The sequence below is a fragment of the Sparus aurata genome, chromosome 8, assembly GCF_900880675.1.
Source record: "Sparus aurata chromosome 8, fSpaAur1.1, whole genome shotgun sequence".
In the NCBI taxonomy this organism is placed as follows: Eukaryota; Metazoa; Chordata; class Actinopteri; order Spariformes; family Sparidae; genus Sparus; species Sparus aurata.
Genome location: NC_044194.1, coordinates 3,685,285 through 3,707,799, shown reverse-complemented (window position 1 = coordinate 3,707,799; position 22,515 = coordinate 3,685,285). Strand labels below are relative to the sequence as shown.

General features: G+C 38.5%; 3 protein-coding genes across 3 annotated transcripts in view; all 3 read left to right on the top strand.

The window, feature by feature from the left end:
* The window catches only part of LOC115586832 (E3 ubiquitin-protein ligase TRIM21-like), a 29,496-nt gene extending 15,886 nt beyond the window's left edge, over positions 1 to 13,610 (top strand). Inside the window, exon 4 of the mRNA XM_030426231.1 lies at positions 13,442 to 13,610. Within this exon, the coding sequence (XP_030282091.1) occupies positions 13,442 to 13,597 (156 nt within the window). The 3' untranslated portion in view covers positions 13,598 to 13,610. The remainder of the gene's footprint in view (positions 1 to 13,441) is intronic.
* LOC115586835 (E3 ubiquitin-protein ligase TRIM21-like) lies at positions 4,721 to 7,183 on the top strand. Its single transcript, XM_030426235.1, has 2 exons — positions 4,721 to 4,809; positions 5,409 to 7,183. The coding sequence occupies exon 2, from the start codon at positions 5,418 to 5,420 to the stop codon at positions 7,050 to 7,052; it is 1,635 nt and encodes a 544-aa protein (XP_030282095.1). The 5' UTR covers positions 4,721 to 4,809; positions 5,409 to 5,417; the 3' UTR covers positions 7,053 to 7,183.
* A 4,974-nt stretch (positions 13,611 to 18,584) lies between the features above and the next one.
* Positions 18,585 to 21,823, top strand: LOC115586838 (E3 ubiquitin-protein ligase TRIM39-like). Its single transcript, XM_030426238.1, has 3 exons — positions 18,585 to 18,599; positions 19,034 to 19,095; positions 19,217 to 21,823. The coding sequence occupies exon 3, from the start codon at positions 19,226 to 19,228 to the stop codon at positions 20,858 to 20,860; it is 1,635 nt and encodes a 544-aa protein (XP_030282098.1). The 5' UTR covers positions 18,585 to 18,599; positions 19,034 to 19,095; positions 19,217 to 19,225; the 3' UTR covers positions 20,861 to 21,823.
* The last annotated feature ends 692 nt before the right edge of the window (positions 21,824 to 22,515 follow it).

The following is a 22,515-nucleotide window of genomic DNA, read 5'->3' as shown; positions in this document are numbered from 1 at the left end:
GAGAATAAGTGAGATGTGAGGACGCCCGCTGGTGGAGTTCATAACAAACTGCAGTCTATGTCCGCATGAGGACCTGCTCTTAATAAAGAACTACAGTCTGATGCTGAAGCAGATTACATGAAGGCAGGAGAACAATGAAATCTAACTGGTACAAGTACTCTGTCTTATGTCAGTGACAAGTTCTCACTTCTTTTGAATTTTTTAGAGCTCATTCTAAAAGCAGCAACTTCTACTTAAGAAGACTTTTACTCTAGAAATATTGTACTTTAACTGCTTTCTAAATAAAAATGAGAATCTGCAGTGTACCACTGTGATCCAATCAGAAGGATTCTTCATCTCAGGTCAAAAGTTCTTATTTTCCTAATCCTAAATTTCCTAATTTGTGGGGGAAATTCTCTTAAGTCACTTTTAATATTTTGATATGTTATTCTTGCATATGCAATTTGACAAATACAGAATATTTGTGTAGGGTGAAAACTTCTGTCTGTGGGCCTCCTGCAGGGTTGCTGTTTTGTGACAGTTAAATGTTTGCAGAGCATATATGGTATAAGGTTGTGAAAACTAAATAGGAACTTGTTGAGGAGTTCATCCCGAAGGGTGTTCGTGTAACCTCTTTTGTGCGTATGTGTTCTGACAATGGTTAATGTATGACAAATTAGTTGGGGAATGTACGTGTATGCCAAGTTTATGTTAAGCATAATTTGAATGAGGAGATGGTGGAAAGCTATTTTAAGTGAGTTCACATGTAACCTTGTGACTGCTGCAATTGTGTGAATTGGTTTCTGCTTTTATAAAGGATGAGTAGAAAATCAACGTCTACTCCTGTATAGACTAGTGGGGTTAAATGTTAAGACATTTGGCTGAATGTTTCAAGGTGTGAATCTTAAATTTTAGCACTGGCCAAATCATGCTGAATTTAATATTGCACAATTTTGAATGATTGCCAACAGTACATCGCCTCACACGGGGCACCATATGTGTATTCATAACATAACATCAATAGGGAGTCTTGGGTTACATTTGCTATAAATCACTCGATGCTGATACAGCAAATCCTGATCTCCTCCCTGTTTGTTGATGGGAAACAAGTGTATGATAGGGACTACTCCATAAAAGAAAGATTTGATACTTGTACCCAGTGTACTCCCAGTGTTTGTGGGAGTACACTGAGCTAAACAGATAAAATGACCTGACTAAATATTTCTTCAAGACTGCGTTAAAACCAAATCATTTAATTACACATGAGAAATCAATAATCCTCATCAAAAATGCTACATGAGGCAAATTCATTTTTTAACCTAAATTTTCTCTTACATGCACAAGTCCACATGAAGGTACTGGAAAACAAAAACATATCACAAATAATAATTTGTTGATGGTCTCAAAGTGGTGGCAGCACAACAACAACATTCATGATGATTCTCTGAATATTCCATCAATCATTGTTCAAATTCACCCAATGAAATGTTTTAAATAAATCGTATACTTTTACTATTATACTTACTAGTATACTTTTGTCTTTTTTGTCTCTTTTGTCCGCAGACTGTAAACATGACACTTCAATGATAGTTTTGAAGCTCACACTCAATCTGTTTATCATTTGTGTGTACCAGAGCCGTTTCTTGCTATAAGCGGACTATGCGGGTGCATAGGGCCCCCGCGCCACTAGGGGTCCCCTCAAGTTGCAAGGTCAGGTGCAATACCTGTGGAATGACCCGAAGGAAAAGATGTGAAATGGACCTGACACCTGGCCCGCTGATTGGTCAGATCTGGTGTCTACCACGCCGCAGTGCTATGACGACCAGTACTACTAAACTAGGAGGGGGCGGGGAATTGCGCCGAGCCGTAAGTTCAGGTCATTCACGGCATGGCGACCAAACTAGTGTATTCATCTGGCGCAGACAAAAGAAGAATCAAGATGAAGAAAAACGCTCGCTGGATAAAGGTAAGGGTAAGGTTTTTTTTTTTCGTTATGTGGGTTGGAGGGGCTAGCTAAAATGCCGAATTATTTACCTAGCTTAAGTGTTTGCTTTAGGAAATAAAATGCTAAAATAAAATGTATCTCACATGTGAATGCCATAACACTGATTGACTGAAGTGAAACCCGTTTTGGTGAATCACAGCAGGTCCAGTTCGTTGGCACTATATTTGTGAGGGAGGGTGTGTATGTTAGGCAGATATCTGTCATGTCTGCTGTATCCTCATCCAGTGGAGCTGCTGGTCTGTCATAGACCTCCTCTGCTCTTCAAAATTTGTCACATAACATTACTTTAGGATTGTTTTTATAATTAATTTATCAATTTTAGTGTTTCCTCAGTTTGTAGGTCTCTAATGTGAAGTGTGCTAAACAACCCTGATGCATATGAGGCCAACCACGGATTATTATGGACTATTGTGGCAGTAGATTATTGCTGAGGGGATTATTGTTAACTCTACTGAGCTAGTTGTGTCTTTCTTTTCCACATTTATTGTGACAATATAATTTGAACACGTTTGCCTACATTCCTACAGTTTAGTTATGTTTTTGATGTATTACTTTGTTTTATTTAAAAGAATCATAATACCACAAATTAAAGTCAATCTAAAGTGAACTATACTATATAGGACGTTAGTTCTGCCCACAGAATAAATGTTAAGACCAAATCATCAGTGAAGCAAGTAGTTCACTTTGTAATACTCTGTGAAATATAAACTTAGATATTCCCTTCAATATCACATAAAGCTCATCAGTCATTTATCTTTGTCTGATAACTCTTTGAAACTGCTTAAAAGTGACAACTTTGAAATTGGGTGCATGCTTTAGAGGGACACTGTGCTTTATATTACACAGTTTAAAATAAAAACAGATTATGAATTTCTCCATTTGTGTAACATAACTCAATTATATAGTATGCTTAGGATCCGTTTTACTTGGTAACCTGAGGAGTTTTGTCTTTGCAGGAGCAATTCTGAAGTATTTTGGAGCCGCAGAACAGGAAGCAGCACTGCCGCCTTCAGCACCTGAGATTGGCAAGCAGCTCTCATATGCTGGCAAGGAAGCAGAGATTTTAGGAGGGGCTTAGGGTAGATCTGCTTAAAACACAAGACTCAGATGATACTGATAATCATCACAAAGTGGTGTGATTGTGTTATATAGTTCTGTATGGTTCCTTTAAAGTATTGTTTTTATTGTTGGTTTGTTTTCATTGTTGTATTTTTATTGTATGCTGGTTTATTGTGTTGGTCCTGAAGGGCTTGTGTTACATTTGAAAGGTTCCTTACTACCTACTACTAACAGTATTATTCTAGTTAGTTTTTTAGTTTTTATTGTTTGCATATTGATATGGATGCTGGCTCATTGTGATTTTCTTTTCTAAGTAATAGCCTATTTTATTTTCTCTACAACTTTAACTTTAGTTTTGGGTGTATGTTTGTTATATGTTTAATGTCAACTTAAAATAAAATAAAATTGGGGACACTCCATCAGTTTCATTTATTGACCTATCAAGGATCCCTATTGTTTACCTTGTATTATCATTTTCTATCAGTTCAACTTACTAGTGTGGGTCAACTTAAGATGTTTGATTTTAATTTCAGAGAGGTTTTCACGACTCTAGCCTGTTTTCCTCTTAAAATGTAATAGCTTGTTGAATCTTTATGGATCACCCAAAAGGGTTAGGAATCTATCCATCGCAGTTTGACAAAATAGGGGCCCCCAAACAGCATCTTGCATAGGGCCCCCAAAAAGACAGAAACGGCCCTGGTGTGTGTACTACAATAAGTAGAAAAACTTGATATAAAACTTGAGCTACGGTTTCAGTAAACGCATTTAAACTATTGGGAGTCAAAATGTGCACATATAAAGACTTCTGAACAAAAGTTATCTGGTCATTTCTAACTAGTGCTTCGATTGTGAAGCAGAGTGACAATGTTGTGGAATGTAAGCCATTGATCTGTGTAACCTTGCCTTTGTCAGATGAGAAATGTGTTCTGTAGATCATGTGGAGGCTGGTAGAGTTTAAACCGCAGTTAACAATTCTGGCCTCAAGATGTCGCTGTTACTAAGACAACTGTGACTGTTGTAAATGGTGGTTGATAATCTGGAGGACTGCATGGTGGACAGTGCTGTGACACTGTTGTTTAAATCAGTGTGTAAATATTAAGATATCAGTCAAAATGTGCACATATATAGACTTATGAACAGAAGTTATCGGGTAATTTTAACTGGTGCATCGATTGTGAAGCAGCTGTCGTGACAATGTTGTGGAATTTAAGTCATTGTTTGATTACATAGCAAGTTAATGTTGGTCAGTAATGAAGTAGAACATGTTTCATGTTAAATTCCGATAATAAAACATATTGCTTACATCAGCTTCGATGAGAAAAGAAGAGAGACTGTAAAGAGAGAGCTGTAGCCCACTGAATCACAGATGAAGAATGTTATTTCGTGTATTGGATATAAATCTTTTGTTCTGTTGTGTGTTAGAGAGGTACTGACTCTGATACAAGACATAATAAAAATATTTTTAAGTAAAAGGTCTCCCTTAACCACAGAGTGCCCTGAAAGCTTTAAGTGTGTTGCATCAGATTAAATCTTGTACCAAAACTATGTCAGTAATCAAGTTGAACCTGAAAGGTAACAAAACCTCACCTGCAAAGCAGGAAGAGGCGGGGTAACACTGGAAAAATACAGCAGCTTTAATACCACATTCATCAAATGAAACTAAACATTCATCAGATAAACAGCAGAGCTGCAGTCCAGACGAGTCTCTGTGTTTCTCACTGAGGAAAACTTTCTCAACACAACAGCGGAATCTCTGACAAACACTGGTGAGTACATGGCCAATTTCAACATGTTCACTTTGTCAGAACTACAAAACAGGTCAAAATCAAACCACAGTGACTGAACTCTGGATAAAGTTAGATATGACACAGTCAAAGCTAGCTTTAGCTTCAGTTTATTTACCCACTTTGACTGATATGTCTCCTCCTATTACAATATCATGTTTGATACCTGATATTAATTGAGTTTGTTATACCACATACATTTACTGTAAAGCACAACAGCTCAATCCAACTATAACAAAGACAAACAGATAAACTAGTCTGCTGAAGGCTAACTAGCCTAGCTCAGAGCACAGTGTCTCATGTCTCCTCTCCTCCATTTCAATCTTGCCCCTGCCCCCTTTTCTTCTCCATCCTACTACCTCGACCCTCTTTCCATATGTACACTGACTCGACCCCCCCTTTTGCCATCCAACACACTTGACCCCCCCTTTTGCCGTTTAAGTAATGTTGTACCACAGTTGGGTGAGTACAACAACATGACTTAGCATTACTCACCTTATATACCAGGAGAAATAGTTTATGAAACACTTAATAAAGAGATATCTAATTACAGTTTTCTATTTCTAACTTTTCATCCTCAGACTGTAAACATGTCTGCTGCCAGCTGTCTGCTGACTGAAGATCAGTTTCTGTGCTCCATCTGTCTGGATGTGTTCACTGATCCGGTCACCATACCATGTGGACACAATTTTTGTAAAACCTGCATCACTGAAGACTGGGAGCAAAATGACAAGTGTCAGTGTCCCAACTGTCAAGAGGTTTTCAACACAAAACCTGAGCTGTGGGTCAGTACTTTCATCTCTGAGATGGCTGCTCAGTTCAGACAGTCAGCTCAACAGAAAGCCAGCAGCAGCAGCTCAGAGCAACAAGTTTCCAAACCAGGAGAAGTTCCTTGTGACGTCTGCACTGGAACCAAACTGAAGGCCCTGAAGTCCTGCCTGGTGTGTCTGGCCTCCTACTGTGAGACTCACCTGGAGCCTCACCTGACAATGTCAGGCCTGAAAAGACATCAGCTGATCGACCCTGTGGAGAACCTGGAAGGCAGGATGTGTACGAAGCACAATAAAGTGCTGGAGCTGTTCTGTAAGACCGACCAGATGTGTGTCTGCATGCTCTGCACTGTTTTAGACCACAAGACACACGATGTTGTTCCTCTGAAAGAAGAATATGAAGGAAAGAAGGCCGAGCTGGGGAAGACAGACGCTGAAATTCAGCAGATGATCCAGAAGAGACGACTGAAGATTGAGGAGATGAAGCTCTCAGTGGAGCTCAGTAAGAAAGATGCAGACAGAGAGATAGCAGCTGGTGTTCAGGTCTTCAGCGCTCTGAAGGAGTCTGTTGAGAGAAGCCAGGCCGAGCTCATCGACACCATCAAAGAGAAGCAGAGAGAGACAGAGAAACGGGCTGAAGGCTTCATCAAAGAGCTGGAACAGGAAATCTCTGAGCTTGGGAAGAGAAGCTCTGAGGTGGAGCAGCTCTCACAGTCTGAAGACCATCTCCACCTCCTCCAAAGCTCCCCATCACTGAACGCTGCTCCACCCACCAAGGACTGGACAGGAGTCAGTGTCCGTCCACCTTCATATGAGGGGACTATGGTGAGAGCTGTGAATCAGCTGGAGGAGACGCTCAGTAAACAGATGAAGAAGCTGCCTGAGCTGAAGAGGGTCCAGCAGTATGCAGTGGATGTGACACTCGATCCTGATACAGCACATCCCAACCTCATCCTGTCTGATGATGGAAAACAAGTATATGATAGTGATATAAAGAAGAATCTCCCAGACAACCCAGAGAGATTTGATGCTACCTGTGTCTTAGCAAAGCAGAATTTCTCTTCAGGAAGATTTTACTATGAGGTTCAAGTTAAAGGAAAAACTGAGTGGGATTTAGGAGTGGTCAGAGAGTCGATCAACAGGAAGGGACATATCAAACTGTCTCCTCAGAATGGTTACTGGACGATATGGTTGAGGGATTCAAATGAGTACAAAGCTGGTGCTGGCCCTTCAGTCAGTCTCTCCCTGAAGCATCAGCCAGAGAAGGTGGGGGTGTTTGTGGATTATGAGGAGGGTCTGGTCTCCTTTTATGACGTTGGTGCTGCAGCTCTTATCTACTCCTTTACTGGCTGCTGCTTCACTCAGAAACTTTACCCGTACTTCAGTCCTAGTCTTAATGATGGTGGTAAGAACTCTGCTCCTCTGATCATCTCTCCTGTCAATCACACTGAGTAGAACAAACATTGATTTTCACAAGATTCACATCATTTAACATAATAAATGTATATTTTCTGATTATATTTGGTTTGTACATTCTTTTTTCAGATTCTGATGAAGCATTTTGACCTTTTTTCTGCCAATGTTTTTGTTTAATGTGTCACAGTATCACTCTGGTATCATATAATGTACTGTACTTTTCTATGAACTATTACATCATCAGAAACAAAGTATTCAAATTAATAATAATTTTCTATTGGCACAAATTGCTGAAGAACATTTTATGGATAAGACAAATGTAATTTAATTTTCTCTCATTTTGTTTTTAAAATGACAAAAAGTAAAATAAAGGGTTTTTTTCTGGCTCAATCAGAAATGTGTTTTTCATTGTTTTCAGCAGTAGATGTTTCTAATGACGACCAAATCACGTGATTAAAACCACCATCAGCTGTTCTCAGATGTGAGAGAGGTTGTAGTGTAAGATGATGTTGGATTGTTTGATGTTTCTGTTGAGTCAAAATATCAACGTGTTGTGTTGTACAAAATATGACCAATATCTTTGATTATATACTGATATCGTGTATCTAATGATAAGATTTTCAGTTTTTCAGTTTTTTCTTTTAACCAGATCAGCAGACAGAATATTTCTTCATCCAGATGGTTAGAAGAGTCTTTGAGGATTCTGAAAATTCTGATCAGAAGTAAATGTTGTGAAATGAATTTTTTGGTGTCATAATTCTGTTTGTGTTTCTTTGACTTCCTGTTTTATTTTGAAGTTTTGCCCTCTTGTTTCGTGTGTTGCTCTTCAGTTTCTCCCTTTGTGTGAACTTCCTGCCCTTCTTCTGTGTTCAGCTGTGTCTCGTTTGTCAGTCAGCACTGTGTGTATATAGTCTGTGAGCTCCCTGATGTCTTTGTCAGTTCGTCCTGTGTTTCCTCTGAACCTGTTCCTGTGTCTTCCACTATCTTCCCGTGTCATGTTTCTGTTGTTTTTGTTCCTCTTCTTTTCACCTGAGTTGTACTTTGCTCCTCTTGGTTGACACTTTGTTTTAGCTTTTTATGTTTCTACTTTGTGTAGTCTGCACCTCTCTGCATGGTTCGAATTACTGGGGAGCTGGAATAAAAAATAAAAGATGGCTGGTCTGCTGTGGCTTTACCGGTGTTCTACTGAGGAAAGTAGCAGCACCTCACAGTCGCCCACCTGCCTTCTGTAACTTTATAGGCTACTCAAAAAGAAATGTAGAGGCAGAGCAAGTTAATGAGGGTATCTGTAATATCCAAAGATTTTGCACGAACAGCAACCTTTTTCTAAAATACTGCTTGTTCTGTGGTGTTGGCATGTCAAATTGGATCACTCCAGGCATCAGATTTTCCTGCACTGAAAACAATTATTGATTCATGTTGGTTATCGCTTTCAGTGCGTTTGAGCCTGCTTTCTTTTTGTGGTTGTAAACAGAACTTTCAGCCCTAATTGCATTTCCCCACCCATTGTACCAATCCACAGAGAGAAAGAAAACAACAGTCCTGATCTCAACTGCACTTATCCCTTTTTGATATCAACAATGGAGCTAATAATAATACATGCACAAGAAGTCTCTTTATTTCTAAAATAACTTAAGTTTGCTATACGATGTTTGACAAATGTTCAGCTTTATTGTTTTACCACATGTGATTCTTGAAGGGGTGTGTATTAGAAGCAGAACAACTTTGACTGTGTCCCCTGCTGATTTTGTATTTATTTACTTTATTCTTTTGCTCTGATTAATAAATGTATTCTTTGATTTTGAAACTGTAGCCTCATAATGTTGTTATTTAGCTTCTCTGAAATGTTATGAACACTATTAACTATCTGTAGTAGTAACAGTAGAATGTTTTTCGCAGTTAGCCTGCAATTCATCGCATTGCCGCGCATTTCCGTGTATGTGTGTGTGGCATGTTTAGTAGCGGTGCGCACTGGAAAATAGGGTTCACCGAAAGCCACTGTGTAATTCAAACCCTGCCTCTCGGTTGTTTTTGGATTCTTGGTTTTTGGAGTACTCAGTTTTTTCTGAAATAAAGCTCGCCTTTTGTTCTTAATCCTGCCTGCCTCCCTGGTGTTTTCTATTTGGGTCCTCACCCTTTTAACACAAATGATAACATAATGATCTTCAAAATTAATTGGTAAATGACAATCTTAGCTATGTTATTTCAATGTGATACATGAGACAATACACATTCAGTATAATGTTGACTAATGATCACAAAGCTCAGAATATAAACTTTGAAGCAACACAGGAGCTAAATTATAGCAGAAAAATGTCACTTACACAGCTGATGATCGACACAAACTGGCTCCAACACGAGGCTCACAAAGTGGGTCTGCTAATCAGCTGCTGCATTGTGATGATCAACCACAAACAATAAACAGTAACATGGTGCAATAAACTGCACCACAAACAGAATATGTTCTCAATGAGGAAAACTTCAGCACAATGTCTTCATGAACACACAACAATAAACAAAATACTAGGGCTGCCCTCAAATAGTCGACCAAGCACTGGTGGACCAAAAACTCATTAGCCGACCAAAATTTCATTGGTCGATTGGTTGAAGGAGAAAAATTAAAACATTTGGAGCCGTGTCTTATCAAAATTAAGTCAAAATCTATGTGATGGCTGCAGGGCTTTTAATTTGAAGGACCAGATACAGAAAGTCATGACAGTCACTCACTGTCAGTGTTTTTTTTTTTAACACAGCAGGTCCCTTCGACATCGTGGTTAGACAGTTAACAAATAATAGCCAACCATGTTGGGAAAGATGTCTAAAATATAGGATCATTTTGAAAAGAAGAAGGATGACCCCAAAAAGGTGACATGCAAACTTTGCAAGAAATACTTCGCCTATCGCTCCTCCACGACGAACATGATGTAACACCTTAAACATGTAAGTAGCCTAGCTACCTGCCCATGGCGGCCCGAACGTTTGAAAGCAGAGATAAATACATTTTATTATTGTTGTATGCGCTAGTATTAGACTATTTGAATGTACGCAGAGCATGTGAGCAGAGCTGAGCGGCGAGAATTTCCGCTCCCCGCTTACGTGGGTGTTCGCCACTTTGCTCCATCGCTCAAAGTTATACAAGACAGCTCCGCTCAAAGACGGCTCTCTGCTCACTTAAAATTTCATTCAGCTCTCACCCACCAAGGACTGGACAGGAGTCAGCATCCGTCCACCTTCATATGAGGGGACTGTGGTGAGAGCTGTGAATCAGCTGGAGGAGACGCTCAGTAAACAGATGAAGAAGCTGTTTGAGGCCGAGCTGAAGAGGGTCCAGCAGTATGCAGTGGATGTGACACTTGATCCTGATGCAGCACATCTTAACCTCATCCTGTCTGATGATGGAAAACAAGTTAAACATAGTGATGTAAAGAAGAAACTCCCAGACAACCCAGAGAGATTTTATCCTTGTGTTAATGTCTTAGCAAAGCAGAGTTTCTCTTCAGGAAGATTTTATTATGAGGTTCAAGTTGAAGAGAAGACTGAGTGGGATTTAGGAGTGGTCAGAGAGTCGATCAACAGGAAGGGAGAAATCACACTGAGGCCTCAGAATGGTTACTGGGCGATATGTTTGAGGAATAAAAATGAGTACAAAGCTTTTGCTGGCCCTCCAGTCCGTCTCTCTCTGAAGCGTCGGCCTGAGAAGGTGGGGGTGTTTGTGGATTATGAGGAGGGTCTGGTCTCCTTTTATGACGTTGATGCTGCAGCTCTTATCTACTCCTTTACTGGCTGCTGCTTCACTCAGAAACTCTACCCATACTTCAGTCCATGTCTTAATGATGGAGGTACAAACTCTGCTCCTCTGATCATCTCTCCTGTCAATCACACTGAGTAGAACACATTTGATCTTCTATAGAAAGATTCACATCATTTGATGTAATTAATGTATATTTACTGATTATATTTATTTTTTCAGATTCTGACGAAGCATTTTTGTCTGGCAATGTTTTTCTTTAATGTGTCACACTGACGCTCTGATTGATATAAGTTTTTTTTTTTCTAAGAACTGTTTATTCATCAGAAACAAGCTATTCAACAAAAATAATCAGCATTTTCGGTTCTTTAAATACTTTTATTCACTAACAAATTCCTGAAGAACATCTAATGTATAAGACAAAGTAATTTTATTTTCTCTTATTTTGTTCATAAAATGAAGAAAAGAGGATCACAGTCTGTTTAGTATTTGATTCAGTAACCGACTGTCTGAAACTGTTTTTTTTTCATTTTCTGGTGTTAGTGTGGTGGCCCTAAAGCGAGATTCAATGACATAATGACCCTCACCAGTTCCCTGGTTTTAGAAGTCATTACTGCACCACTTTATATTAGACAACAGAGAAGCAAAAATGTATGAAAATAGATGGGGGGATATATTTTTTGTTTTAATATGGATTCTGTAGGAGGACAAACATTCTTAACGTTTTCCAATGCTGTAAAAATGTGCATAATAAATATTAAATTTCAACATTTCTGTCAACGAAGATTTGCGTCATAGCCTGCGACACGTTTCAGCGCGGCGCTGTGCCAGGCAGGTGGCTGTGTTAAACAAACCGGCGGGTGTGTCAAGGGCCATGGATCCCAAAGGGAAAAAGAGAATGATAGCTGATGAGAACAGAGGATTCAAGGAAGAATGGACCGAATCATTTGCTTTCATTGCCAATGCGGAAGGATTGCCTGCATGTTTGCTTTGTAATGAGAAGTTGTCGAACAACAAAAAGAGTAATTTGGAAAGACATTTCCAGGGAACGCATGCTAAATTTGCAGCCGACTACCCAGTTGGGAGTGAGAGAAAAAGTGCGATTGCAGTACTTCTGGAGAAATTAGAGGAGCACAAAGGTAGATTTAAGAAGTGGATTGCATCTCCAAATACCACTATTGCTGCAAGTTTTGTTGCAACCCGAGAGATAATAAAGCATGGAAAACCGTTCACGGATGGTGATTACATGAAGGATTCATTCATCAAAATATCAGAGCACCTATTTTCAGACTTCAAAAACAAAACCGAGATAATCCAGAAAATTAAAGACATGCCTCTCTCCGCAAAGACAGTGAAAGAAAGGGCCATTAAAATGGCAGGCGACATCACCAATCGGCAAATCAAGGACATTAATTCGATATCGAACAGACAGCGCTGTTATGCAGGTATGTGAACTCTGATGGGCTGCACGAAGAAATTATCGAATTAATACCACTGAAAGGCCAAACATGGATTTCTTTCTGTATTTCTATAATTCCATCAATGCAACAAAATATAATACATTAATATTGTAATGGAAGTTAAACTTAAAGCACCAAATATCGTACAGCAGAGTAGTCACGTGGTGTGTCATTCTCTCCAGGATGCGCTGCAGGGAAAATAAACATTTAATCATGAATGCTCATTATGTATTTGTAGCCTACTTAGTCATTTTGATAGTAGGCTAATACAGCTAATATACACTTACAGCCTGTGTTGCCTTCATATAAGGCTTATATAAGGCTTTTAATTTTTTGCGGCTCCAGACAGATTTGTTTTTAGTTTTTTTGGTCCAATATGGCTCTTTGAACATTTTGGGTTGCCGACCCCTGTTCTAAAACAAAGGAAGCTAAAGTCCGACCTCTTTCTTTTTGCCTCATGGAACGTTTTTTTCAGAAAAAACTTTGTATGGTAGTGAATGGAGAAAAACAAATACTATGTACATCCCCTTTGAATTTTGGCATGAAGTAAAAAAAATTATGTTTGTCAAAATAAAATATATTTTATCAACTTGGGAAAGTCGCAGTCTGTCATGAAACTAATTAAATATAAGACTGTGAAGAAGCATAACTATAGTTGTTGATACAAACAGATTTATCATGATTTTGATCTCACATAGTACCAATCCTGCGCCAAGTTGGAGGCCATTTCAATGTTGGTGACATGTGTTGAGTGAAATGATGTAGTTCACTGAGGGGTTTCACCCAAAATTACATGATATTTTACTATAATTATGACAAACTGCACATTTCTTGACTTGAAGAATAATTTTTTAAAGCATGTCTTCAGCACTCTGTTGGCTTCTTCCCTCAGACCCCATGGAACTTTATTTCAGAAAAACTTTGTATGGATATAAATGTAGAGAGACAAATAATTTATTGATCCCACTTAAATTGTATCAGGAATCACACATATGATCATATGATGTTTGTCAATTAAAAAGATAATTTTCCAAGTCAGTTAAGCCTCAGTTTGTCGTAAATAAAGTATAATCTCATGTTGTTTTGTGTTAAAGCGCTCAGTGAACCATATCGTCTGACTCAGCACATGTCACCAACAACAACATGGCCGCCACCTCAGCACAGAAAAGGTAGTAAAAAAATTAAAATCACAATAAATCTGCTCATATGAGGAGGGTCTGGTCTCCTTTTATGACGTTGATGCTGCAGCTCTTATCTACTCCTTTACTGGCTGCTGCTTCACTCAGAAACTCTACCCATACTTCAGTCCATGTCTTAATGATGGTGGTAAAAACTCTGCTCCTCTGATCATCTCTCCTGTCAATCACACTGAGTAGAACAAACATTTGATTTTCTACAGAAAAATTCATATAATTTATTGTAATAAAAGTACATTTACTGATCATATTTGGTTTGTACATTGTTGTTATTTAAGATTCTGATGAAGCATTTTGACCTTTAATGTTTCACAGTATCGATCTGATTGATATGACGTCATGTACTTTATTCTTCTAAGAATTGGTAAATCATCTGAAACAAGTTATTCAAAAATAATAATCATTTTCTCTTCCTTAAATATTTGGGTGCCAAATTCAGACCTTGTTATGTTCTGATCATTGTTTATATAAGAAGTGTTGCACACTGGCACAAAGTGCTGAAGAACATTTAATAGATAAGACAAATGTAATTACATTTTCTCTAATTTTGTTTTTAAAATGATGAAAAGTCTAAGAAAGATCTTTTTTTGCCTTAGTCAGTAAATTTGTTTTTCATTGTTTTAGGCAGCTGATTTTTCTAATGACCAAATCATGTGATTAAAAACACCATCAGCTGTTCTCAGATCAGATCACATATGAGAGAGGTTGTAGTGTAAGATGATGTTGTGTTATTGACGGTTTGAGCAGCTGATGTGAACTAAACCTGTCCAACTGGTTTGTAGAGAATAAGTGAGATGTGAGGACGCCCTCTAGTGGAGTTCATAACGAACTGCAGCCTGTGTTCACATGAGGACCTGCTCTGAATAGAAAGCTACAGTCTGATGCTGAAGCAGATTAAATGAAGGCAGAAGAACAATGAAATCTAACTGGTACAAGTACTCTGTCTGATGTCAGTACCAAGTTCTGGTTTGTTTTGATTACAGTTTTAGTGTACAGCTGTGGTCCAATCACAAGGATTCTCTGTCTCAGGTCAAAAATCTTATTTTCCTCCTCCTAATTTGTGAGGGAAATTCTCTAAAGTCACTTTTATCATTTTGATATGTTATTCTTGCAAATGAAATGTAACAAATATAGAATATTTGTGTAGGGTGAAAACTGTCTGTGGTCCTCCTGCATGGTTTCTGTCTTGTGACCGTTAAATGTTTGCAGAGCATTTATGGTAAAAGGCTGTGAAAACTAACCTAAATACAAACTCAGATAAGGAGTTCATCCTGAAGGGTGTTCGTGTAACCTCTGCTGTGTATATGTGTTCTGACAATGGTTGATGTGTGACACATAAACTATGGACTGTACGTGTATGCCAAGTTTATGTTTAACCTAATTTGGATGTGGAGATGGTGGAAAGCTATTTTAAGTGAGTTCATGTGTAACCTTGTGACTGCTGCAATACTCCTGTAGTGGACTAGCGGGGTTAAATATTAAGACATTTGGCTGAATGTTTCAAGATGTGAATCTCAAATTTTAGCACTGGCCAAATCATGCTGAATTTAATATTGCACAATCTTGAATGATTGCCAACAGTACATTGCCTCACACGGGGCACTATATATATATATATATATATATATATATATATATATATATATATATATATATATATATATATATATATATATATATATATATATATATATATATATATTCATAACATGACATCAATAGGGAGTCTTGGGTTAAATTTGGCTATAAATCACTTGATGCTAATACAGCAAATCCTGATCTCCTCCCTGTTTGTTGATGGGAAACAAGTGTATGATAGGGACTACTCCATAAAAGAAAGATTTGATACTTGTACCCAGTGTACTCCCAGTGTTGGTGGGAGTACACTGACCTATACAGATAAAATGACCTGACTAAATATTTCTTCAAGACTGAGTTAAAACCAAATCATTTAATTACACATGAGAAATCAATAATCCTCATCAAAAATGCTACATGAGGCAAATGCATTTTTTAACCTAAATTTTCTCTTACATGCACAAGTCCACATGAAGGAACTGTAAAACAATAAAATATCACAAATAATAATTTGTTGATGGTCTCAAAGTGGTGGCAGCACAACAACAACATTCATGATGATTCTCTGAATATTCCATCAATCATTGTTCAATTTCATCCAATGAAATGTTTTAAATAAATCTTAGTATACTTTTGTCTTTTTTGTCTCTTTTGTCCTCAGACTGTAAACATGACACTTCAATGATAGTTTTGAAGCTCACACTCAATCTGTTTATCATTTGTGTGTACCAGAGCCGTTTCTTGCTATAAGCGGACTATGCGGGTGCATAGGGCCCCCGCGCCACTAGGGGCCCCCTCAAGTTGCAAGGTCAGGTGCAATACCTGTGGAATGACCCGAAGGAAAAGATGTGAAATGGACCTGACACCTGGCCCGCTGATTGGTCAGATCTGGTGTCTACCACGCCGCGTTGCTATGACGACTGTACTACTAAACTAGGAGGGGGCGGGGAATTGCGTCGAGCCGTAAATTCAGGTCATTCACGGCATGGCGACCAAACTAGCGTATTCATCTGGGGCAGAAAAAAGAAGAAACAAGATGAAGAAAAACGCTCGCTGGATAAAGGTAAGGGTAAGGTTTTTAAAATTTATCAATTTTAGTGTTTCCTCAGTTTGTAGGTCTCTAATGTGAAGTGTGCTAAACAACCCTAATGCATATGAGGCCTACTGTGGATTATTATGGACTATTGTGGCAGTAGATTATTGCTGAGGGGATTATTGTTAACTCTACTGAGCTAGTTGTGTCTTTATTTTCCACATTTATTGTGACAATATAATTTGAACACATTTGCCTACATTCCTACAGTTTAGTTATATTTTTGATGTATTACTTTGTTTTATTCAAAAGAATTATAATAACACAAATTAAAGTCAATTTAAAGTGAACTATACTATATAGGACGTTAGTTCTGCCCACAGAATATATGTTAAGACCAAATCATCAGTTAAGCAAGTAGTTCACTTTGTAATACTCTGTGAAATATAAACTAAGATATTCCTTCAATATCACATAAAGCTCGTCAGTCATTTATCTTTGTCTGATAACTCTTTGAAACTGCTTAAAAGTGACAACTTTGAAATTGGGTGCATGCTTTAGAGGGACACTGTGCTGTATATTACACGGTTTAAAATAAAAACAGATCATGAATTTCTCCATTAGTGTAATATAACTCAATTATATAGTATGCTTAGGATCTGTTTTGCTTGGTAACCTGAGGAGTTTCGTCTTTGCAGGAGCAATCCTGAAGTATTTTGGAGCCGCAGAACAAGAAGCAGCACTGCCGCCTTCAGCACCAGAGATTGGCAAGCAGCTCTCATATGCTGGCAAGGAAGCAGAGATTTTGAGGAGGGGCTTAGGGTAGATCTGCTTAAAACACAAGACTCAGATGATACTGATAATCATCACAAAGTGGTGTGATTGTGTTATATAGTTCTGTATGGTTCCTTTAAAGTATTGTTTTTATTGTTGGTTTGTTTTCATTGTTGTATTTTTATTGTATGCTGGTTTATTGTGTTGGTCCTGAAGGGCTTGTGTTACATTTGAAAGGTTCCTTACTACCTACTACTAACAGTATTATTCTAGTTAGTTTTTTAGTTTTTATTGTTTGCATATTGATATGGATACTGGCTCATTGTGATTTTCTTTTCTAAGTAATAGCCTATTTTATTTTCTCTACAACTTTAACTTTAGTTTTGGGTGTATGTATGTTATATGTTTAATGTCAACTTAAAATAAAATAAAATTGGGGACACTCCATCAGTTTCATTTATTGACCTATCAAGGATCCCTATTGTTTACCTTGTATTATCATTTTCTATCAGTTCAACTTACTAGTGTGGGTCAACTTAAGATGTTTGATTTTAATTTCAGAGAGGTTTTCACGACTCTAGCCTGTTTTCCTCTTAAAATGTAATAGCTTGTTGCATCTTTATGGATCACCCAAAAGGGTTAGGAATCTATCCATCGTAGTTTGACAAAATAGGGGCCCCCAAACAGCATCTTGCATAGGGCCCCTAAAAAGACAGAAACGGCCCTGGTGTGTACTACAATAAGTAGAAAAACTTGATATTAAACTTGAGCTACGGTTTCAGTAAACGCGTTTAAACTATTGGGAGTCAAAATGTGCACATATAAAGACTTCTGAACAAAAGTTATCTGGTCATTTCTAACTAGTGCTTCGATTGTGAAGCAGAGTGACAATGTTGTGGAATGTAAGCCATTGATCTGTGTAACCTTGCCTTTGTCAGATGAGAAATGTGTTCTGTAGATCATGTGGAGGCTGGTAGAGTTTAAACCGCAGTTAACAATTCTGGCCTCAAGATGTCGCTGTTACTAAGACAACTGTGACTGTTGTAAATGGTGGTTGATAATCTGGAGGATTGCATGGTGGACAGTGCTGTGACACTGTTGTTTAAATTAGTGTGTAAATATGAAGATATCAGTCAAAATGTGCACATATATAGACTTATGAACAGAAGTTATCGGGTAATTTCTAACTGGTGCATCGATTGTGAAGCAGCTGTTGTGACAATGTTGTGGAATTTAAGTCATTTTAAACTGTTTGATTACATAGCAAGTTAATGTTGGTCAGTAATGAAGTAGTACATGTTTCATGTTAAATTCCGATAATAAAACCTATTGCTTACATCAGCTTCGATGAGAAAAGAAGAGACTGTAAAGAGAGAGCTGTAGCCCACTGAATCACAGATGAAGAATGTTATTTCGTGTATTGGACATAAATCTTTTGTTCTGTTGTGTGTTAGAGAGGTACTGACTCTGATACAAGACATAATAAAAATATTATTAAGTAAAAGTCTCCCTTAACCACAGAGTGCCCTGAAAGCTTTAAGTGTGTTACATCAGATTAAATCTTGTACCAAAAGTATGTCAGTAATCAAGTTGAACCTGAAAGGTAACAAAACCTCACCCGCAGAGCAGAAAGAGGCGGGGTTACACTGGAAAAATACAGCAGCTTTAATACCACATTCATTAAATGAAACTAAACATTCATCAGATAAACAGCAGAGCTGCAGTCCAGACGAGTCTCTGTGTTTCTCACTGAGGAAAACTTTCTCAACACAACAGCAGAATCTCTGACAAACACTGGTGAGTACACGGCCAATTTCAACATGTTCACTTTGTCAGAACTACAAAACAGGTCGAAATCAAACCACAGTGACTGAACTCTGGATAAAGTTAGATAGGACACAGTCACAGCTCGCTACAGCTTCAGCTAATTTACCTACTTTGACTGATCCGTCTCCTGCTATTACAATATCATGCTTGATACCTGATATTAATTGAGTTTGTTAAACCACATACCTTTACTGTAAAGCACAGCAGCTCAATCCAACCATAACAAAGACAAACAGATAAACTAGTCTGCTAAAGGCTAACTAGCCTAGCTCAGAGCACAGTGTCTCATGTTATCTGACAAAATTGCTGTCTTACCCTTTTATAGCTGTTAAACACTTAAGTAAGAAGCCTTGAACTTATAACCTTGTCCCTTCAACTTTACTATTTCTGCTCTGTCCTTTCAGAAACCGGTATTACCTGTAACACAAAACCTGAACTGTACTCAGACAGGAAATTCCACTCAGAGGTGTATCCAGGACACATTTTTAACTATCAGAACTCATCATGACTCCTCAAAAATAGTTTATTGAACAGTTAATCAAAACATATCTAATTACAGTTTTCTTTTTCTAACTTTTCAACCTCAGACTGTAAACATGTCTGCTGCCAGCTGTCTGCTGACTGACAATCAGTTTCTGTGCTCCATCTGTCTGGATGTGTTCACTGATCCGGTCACCATACCATGTGGACACAACTTTTGTAAAACCTGCATCACTGAACACTGGGATAAAAATGACAAGTGTCAGTGTCCCAACTGTCAAGAGGTTTTCAACACAAAACCTGAGCTGTGGGTCAGTACTTTCATCTCTAAGATGGCTGCTCAGTTCAGACAGTCAGCTCAACAGAAAACCAGCAGCAGCAGCTCAGAGCAACAAGTTTCCAAACCAGGAGAAGTTCCCTGTGACGTCTGCACTGGAACCAAACTGAAGGCCCTGAAGTCCTGCCTGGTGTGTCTGGCCTCCTACTGTGAGACTCACCTGGAGCCTCATCTGACAATGTCAGGCCTGAAAAGACATCAGCTGATCGACCCTGTGGAGAACCTGGAAGGCAGGATGTGTACGAAGCACGATAAACTGCTGGAGCTGTTCTGTAAGACTGACCAGATGTGTGTCTGCATGCTCTGCACTGTTTTAGACCACAAGACACACGATGTTGTTCCTCTGAAAGAAGAATATGAAGGAAAGAAGGCCGAGCTGGGGAAGACAGACGCTGAAATTCAGCAGATGATCCAGAAGAGACGACTGAAGATTGAGGACATGAAGCGCTCAGTGGAGCTCAGTAAGAAAGATGCAGACAGAGAGATAGCAGCTGGTGTTCAGGTCTTCAGCGCTCTGAAGGAGTCTGTTGAGAGAAGCCAGGCCGAGCTCATCGACACCATCAAAGAGAAGCAGAGAGAGACAGAGAAACAGGCTGAAGGCTTCATCAAAGAGCTGGAACAGGAAATCTCTGAGCTGGAGAAGAGAAGCTCTGAGGTGGAGCAGCTCTCACAGTCTGAAGACCACCTCCACCTCCTCCAAAGCTCCCCATCACTGAACACTGCTCCACCCACCAAGGACTGGACAGGAGTCAGCGTCCGTCCACCTTCATATGAGGGGACTGTGGTGAGAGCTGTGAATCAGCTGGAGGAGACGCTCAGTAAACAGATGAAGAAGGCCGAGCTGAAGAGGGTCCAGCAGTATGCAGTGGATGTGACACTCGATCCTGATACAGCACATCCCAACCTCATCCTGTCTGATGATGGAAAACATGTACATGATAGTGATATAAAGAAAAATCTCCCAGACAAACCTGAGAGATTTAATCTATGTGTTAATGTCTTAGCAAAGCAGAAATTCTCTTCAGGAAGATTTTATTATGAGGTCCAAGTTAAAGGGAAGACTGGGTGGGATTTAGGAGTGGCCAGAGAGTCGATCAACAGGAAGGGAAACATCAGTCCAACTCCTCAGAATGGTTACTGGATGATATGTTTGAGGAATAAAAATGAGTACAGCGCTCGTGCTGACCCTCCAGTCCGTCTCTTTCTGAAGTCTCAGCCTGAGAAGGTGGGGGTGTTTGTGGATTATGAGGAGGGTCTGGTCTCCTTTTATGACGTTGATGCTGCAGCTCTTATCTACTCCTTTACTGGCTGCTGCTTCACTAAGAATGTCTACCCACTCTTCGGTCCTGAACTTAATGCTGGTGGTAAAAACTCTGCTCCTCTGATTATCTCTCCTGTCAATCACACTGAGTAGAACACACATTTGATCTTCTACAGAAAGGTTCACATCATTTAATGTAAGAAGTGTATATTTACTGATATTTGGGTTTTTTTTCGGATTCTGATGAAGCATTTTTCTCTGTCAATGTTTTTGTTCTATGTGTCACAGAGACGCTCAGATTTATACAATGTAACGTTTAAGAACTGTTAAATCATCAGAAATGAAGTTTTCAAAAATAATCACCATTTTTGGTTCTTTGAATATTTTTACTCACAAATTCCTGAAGAACATTTTATGTATAAGACAAATGTAATTTTCTTATCTTTTATTTTGTTTATAAAATGATGAAAAGTAAAGGTTTTGTGTGCCTACATCAAAACATTTTTTAAATTGTTTTCAGCTGATGAATAAAGCTGCTCAACACTTTGGAAAGTAGTAGTGACGTGCAGAGGAATCAGATGGATCACAGTTCACAATTTTGCTGTGCCGAGTTGGCATCCATGTTGTTGTTGGTGACGTGTGTTGAGTGAGATGATGTAGTTCACTGAGCGTTTAAGACAAAACTAGATGTGATTTTACTTCAATAACAAATTGAAACTTTTTTTGCAGTGTCTTATTTTGATTTGCAGACTTTGCTCTTTTTTTGTCTTAGTGATTAGAGCTGTTATTGTTTATTTTTTTTTTTACAGCTGTTTTCATCTGGATCAAACAGTGATAACTACACATACAAATAACTTTATGACTGTGATTATACCAAATGTATGTCTGTATTGTTTCATGTAACCGAATAATCACAATTGTGGCAAAAGTGATTGCAGTTTATATCGTAATCAGGGAATGACATTTATGTGATCACAGGGCATAGTATTGTTTACAGTGATATTATTGTTTGTTTGTCTAATATCCTTGATTAGGCCTATATTTGGCAACTAGGCTGTTATTAACATGATTTACGGATGGGTAGTGTACAAAATAAAGAATTGATCTCTATTGCAATTATGCTCATGACTGTCCATTAAAGCTGCACGATATATCGTTTGAGCATTGCCATCGCGATGTACGTGTGCGCAATAGTCACATTGCAGGGCCTGTGATGTAGGAGCCAAATGAACTCATCTAATTTCAGGGTACCTGACACACACTGTGCATTAGGGCTGGGTATCACAAGGTACCTCGCGATACGATACTCTCACGATATTTTGCTCACAATAACGATAATATCACGAAACAGCGATTCTGCGATAATCGATATATTGCAAGAAATTTAATCCACGATACATCACGATATCTGTGTCACTGAAGAAATTCAGAATTTATTGACTGCACTGAATCCATTTCACAGGAATTACAAAACATTGTCAATCAATTTCACATGAATGACAGCCAAGTAAACAAAGAGTATATTGCACAGTGTCTCTTCTTAACACACACACACACTGACTACAGCTATCATTAATATCTATATGTGTGGGTTTCAGAGCTACTTAAACCATTTTTTAATTTGATTTGGTTGTATACCTATGTTTGAATAAAGATAAAGCTGTCCTCCGAAGAGGGGTGGTGGTGGTGGGCCAAAAAACAAAAAAAGATTTTTATTTATTTTTTCATTTTTAAATATCGATATTTGGCACCAGTGTATCGATAACGTACCTCAAGACGAAATATCGCGATATATCGAAGCAGACCAC

What these genes read in the sequence shown, in the direction of transcription:
- LOC115586835 (XM_030426235.1), top strand. Translation starts at nt 5,418, where the DNA reads ATGTCTGCTGCCAGCTGTCTGCTGACTGAAGATCAGTTTCTGTGCTCC.
- LOC115586838 (XM_030426238.1), top strand. Translation starts at nt 19,226, where the DNA reads ATGTCTGCTGCCAGCTGTCTGCTGACTGACAATCAGTTTCTGTGCTCC.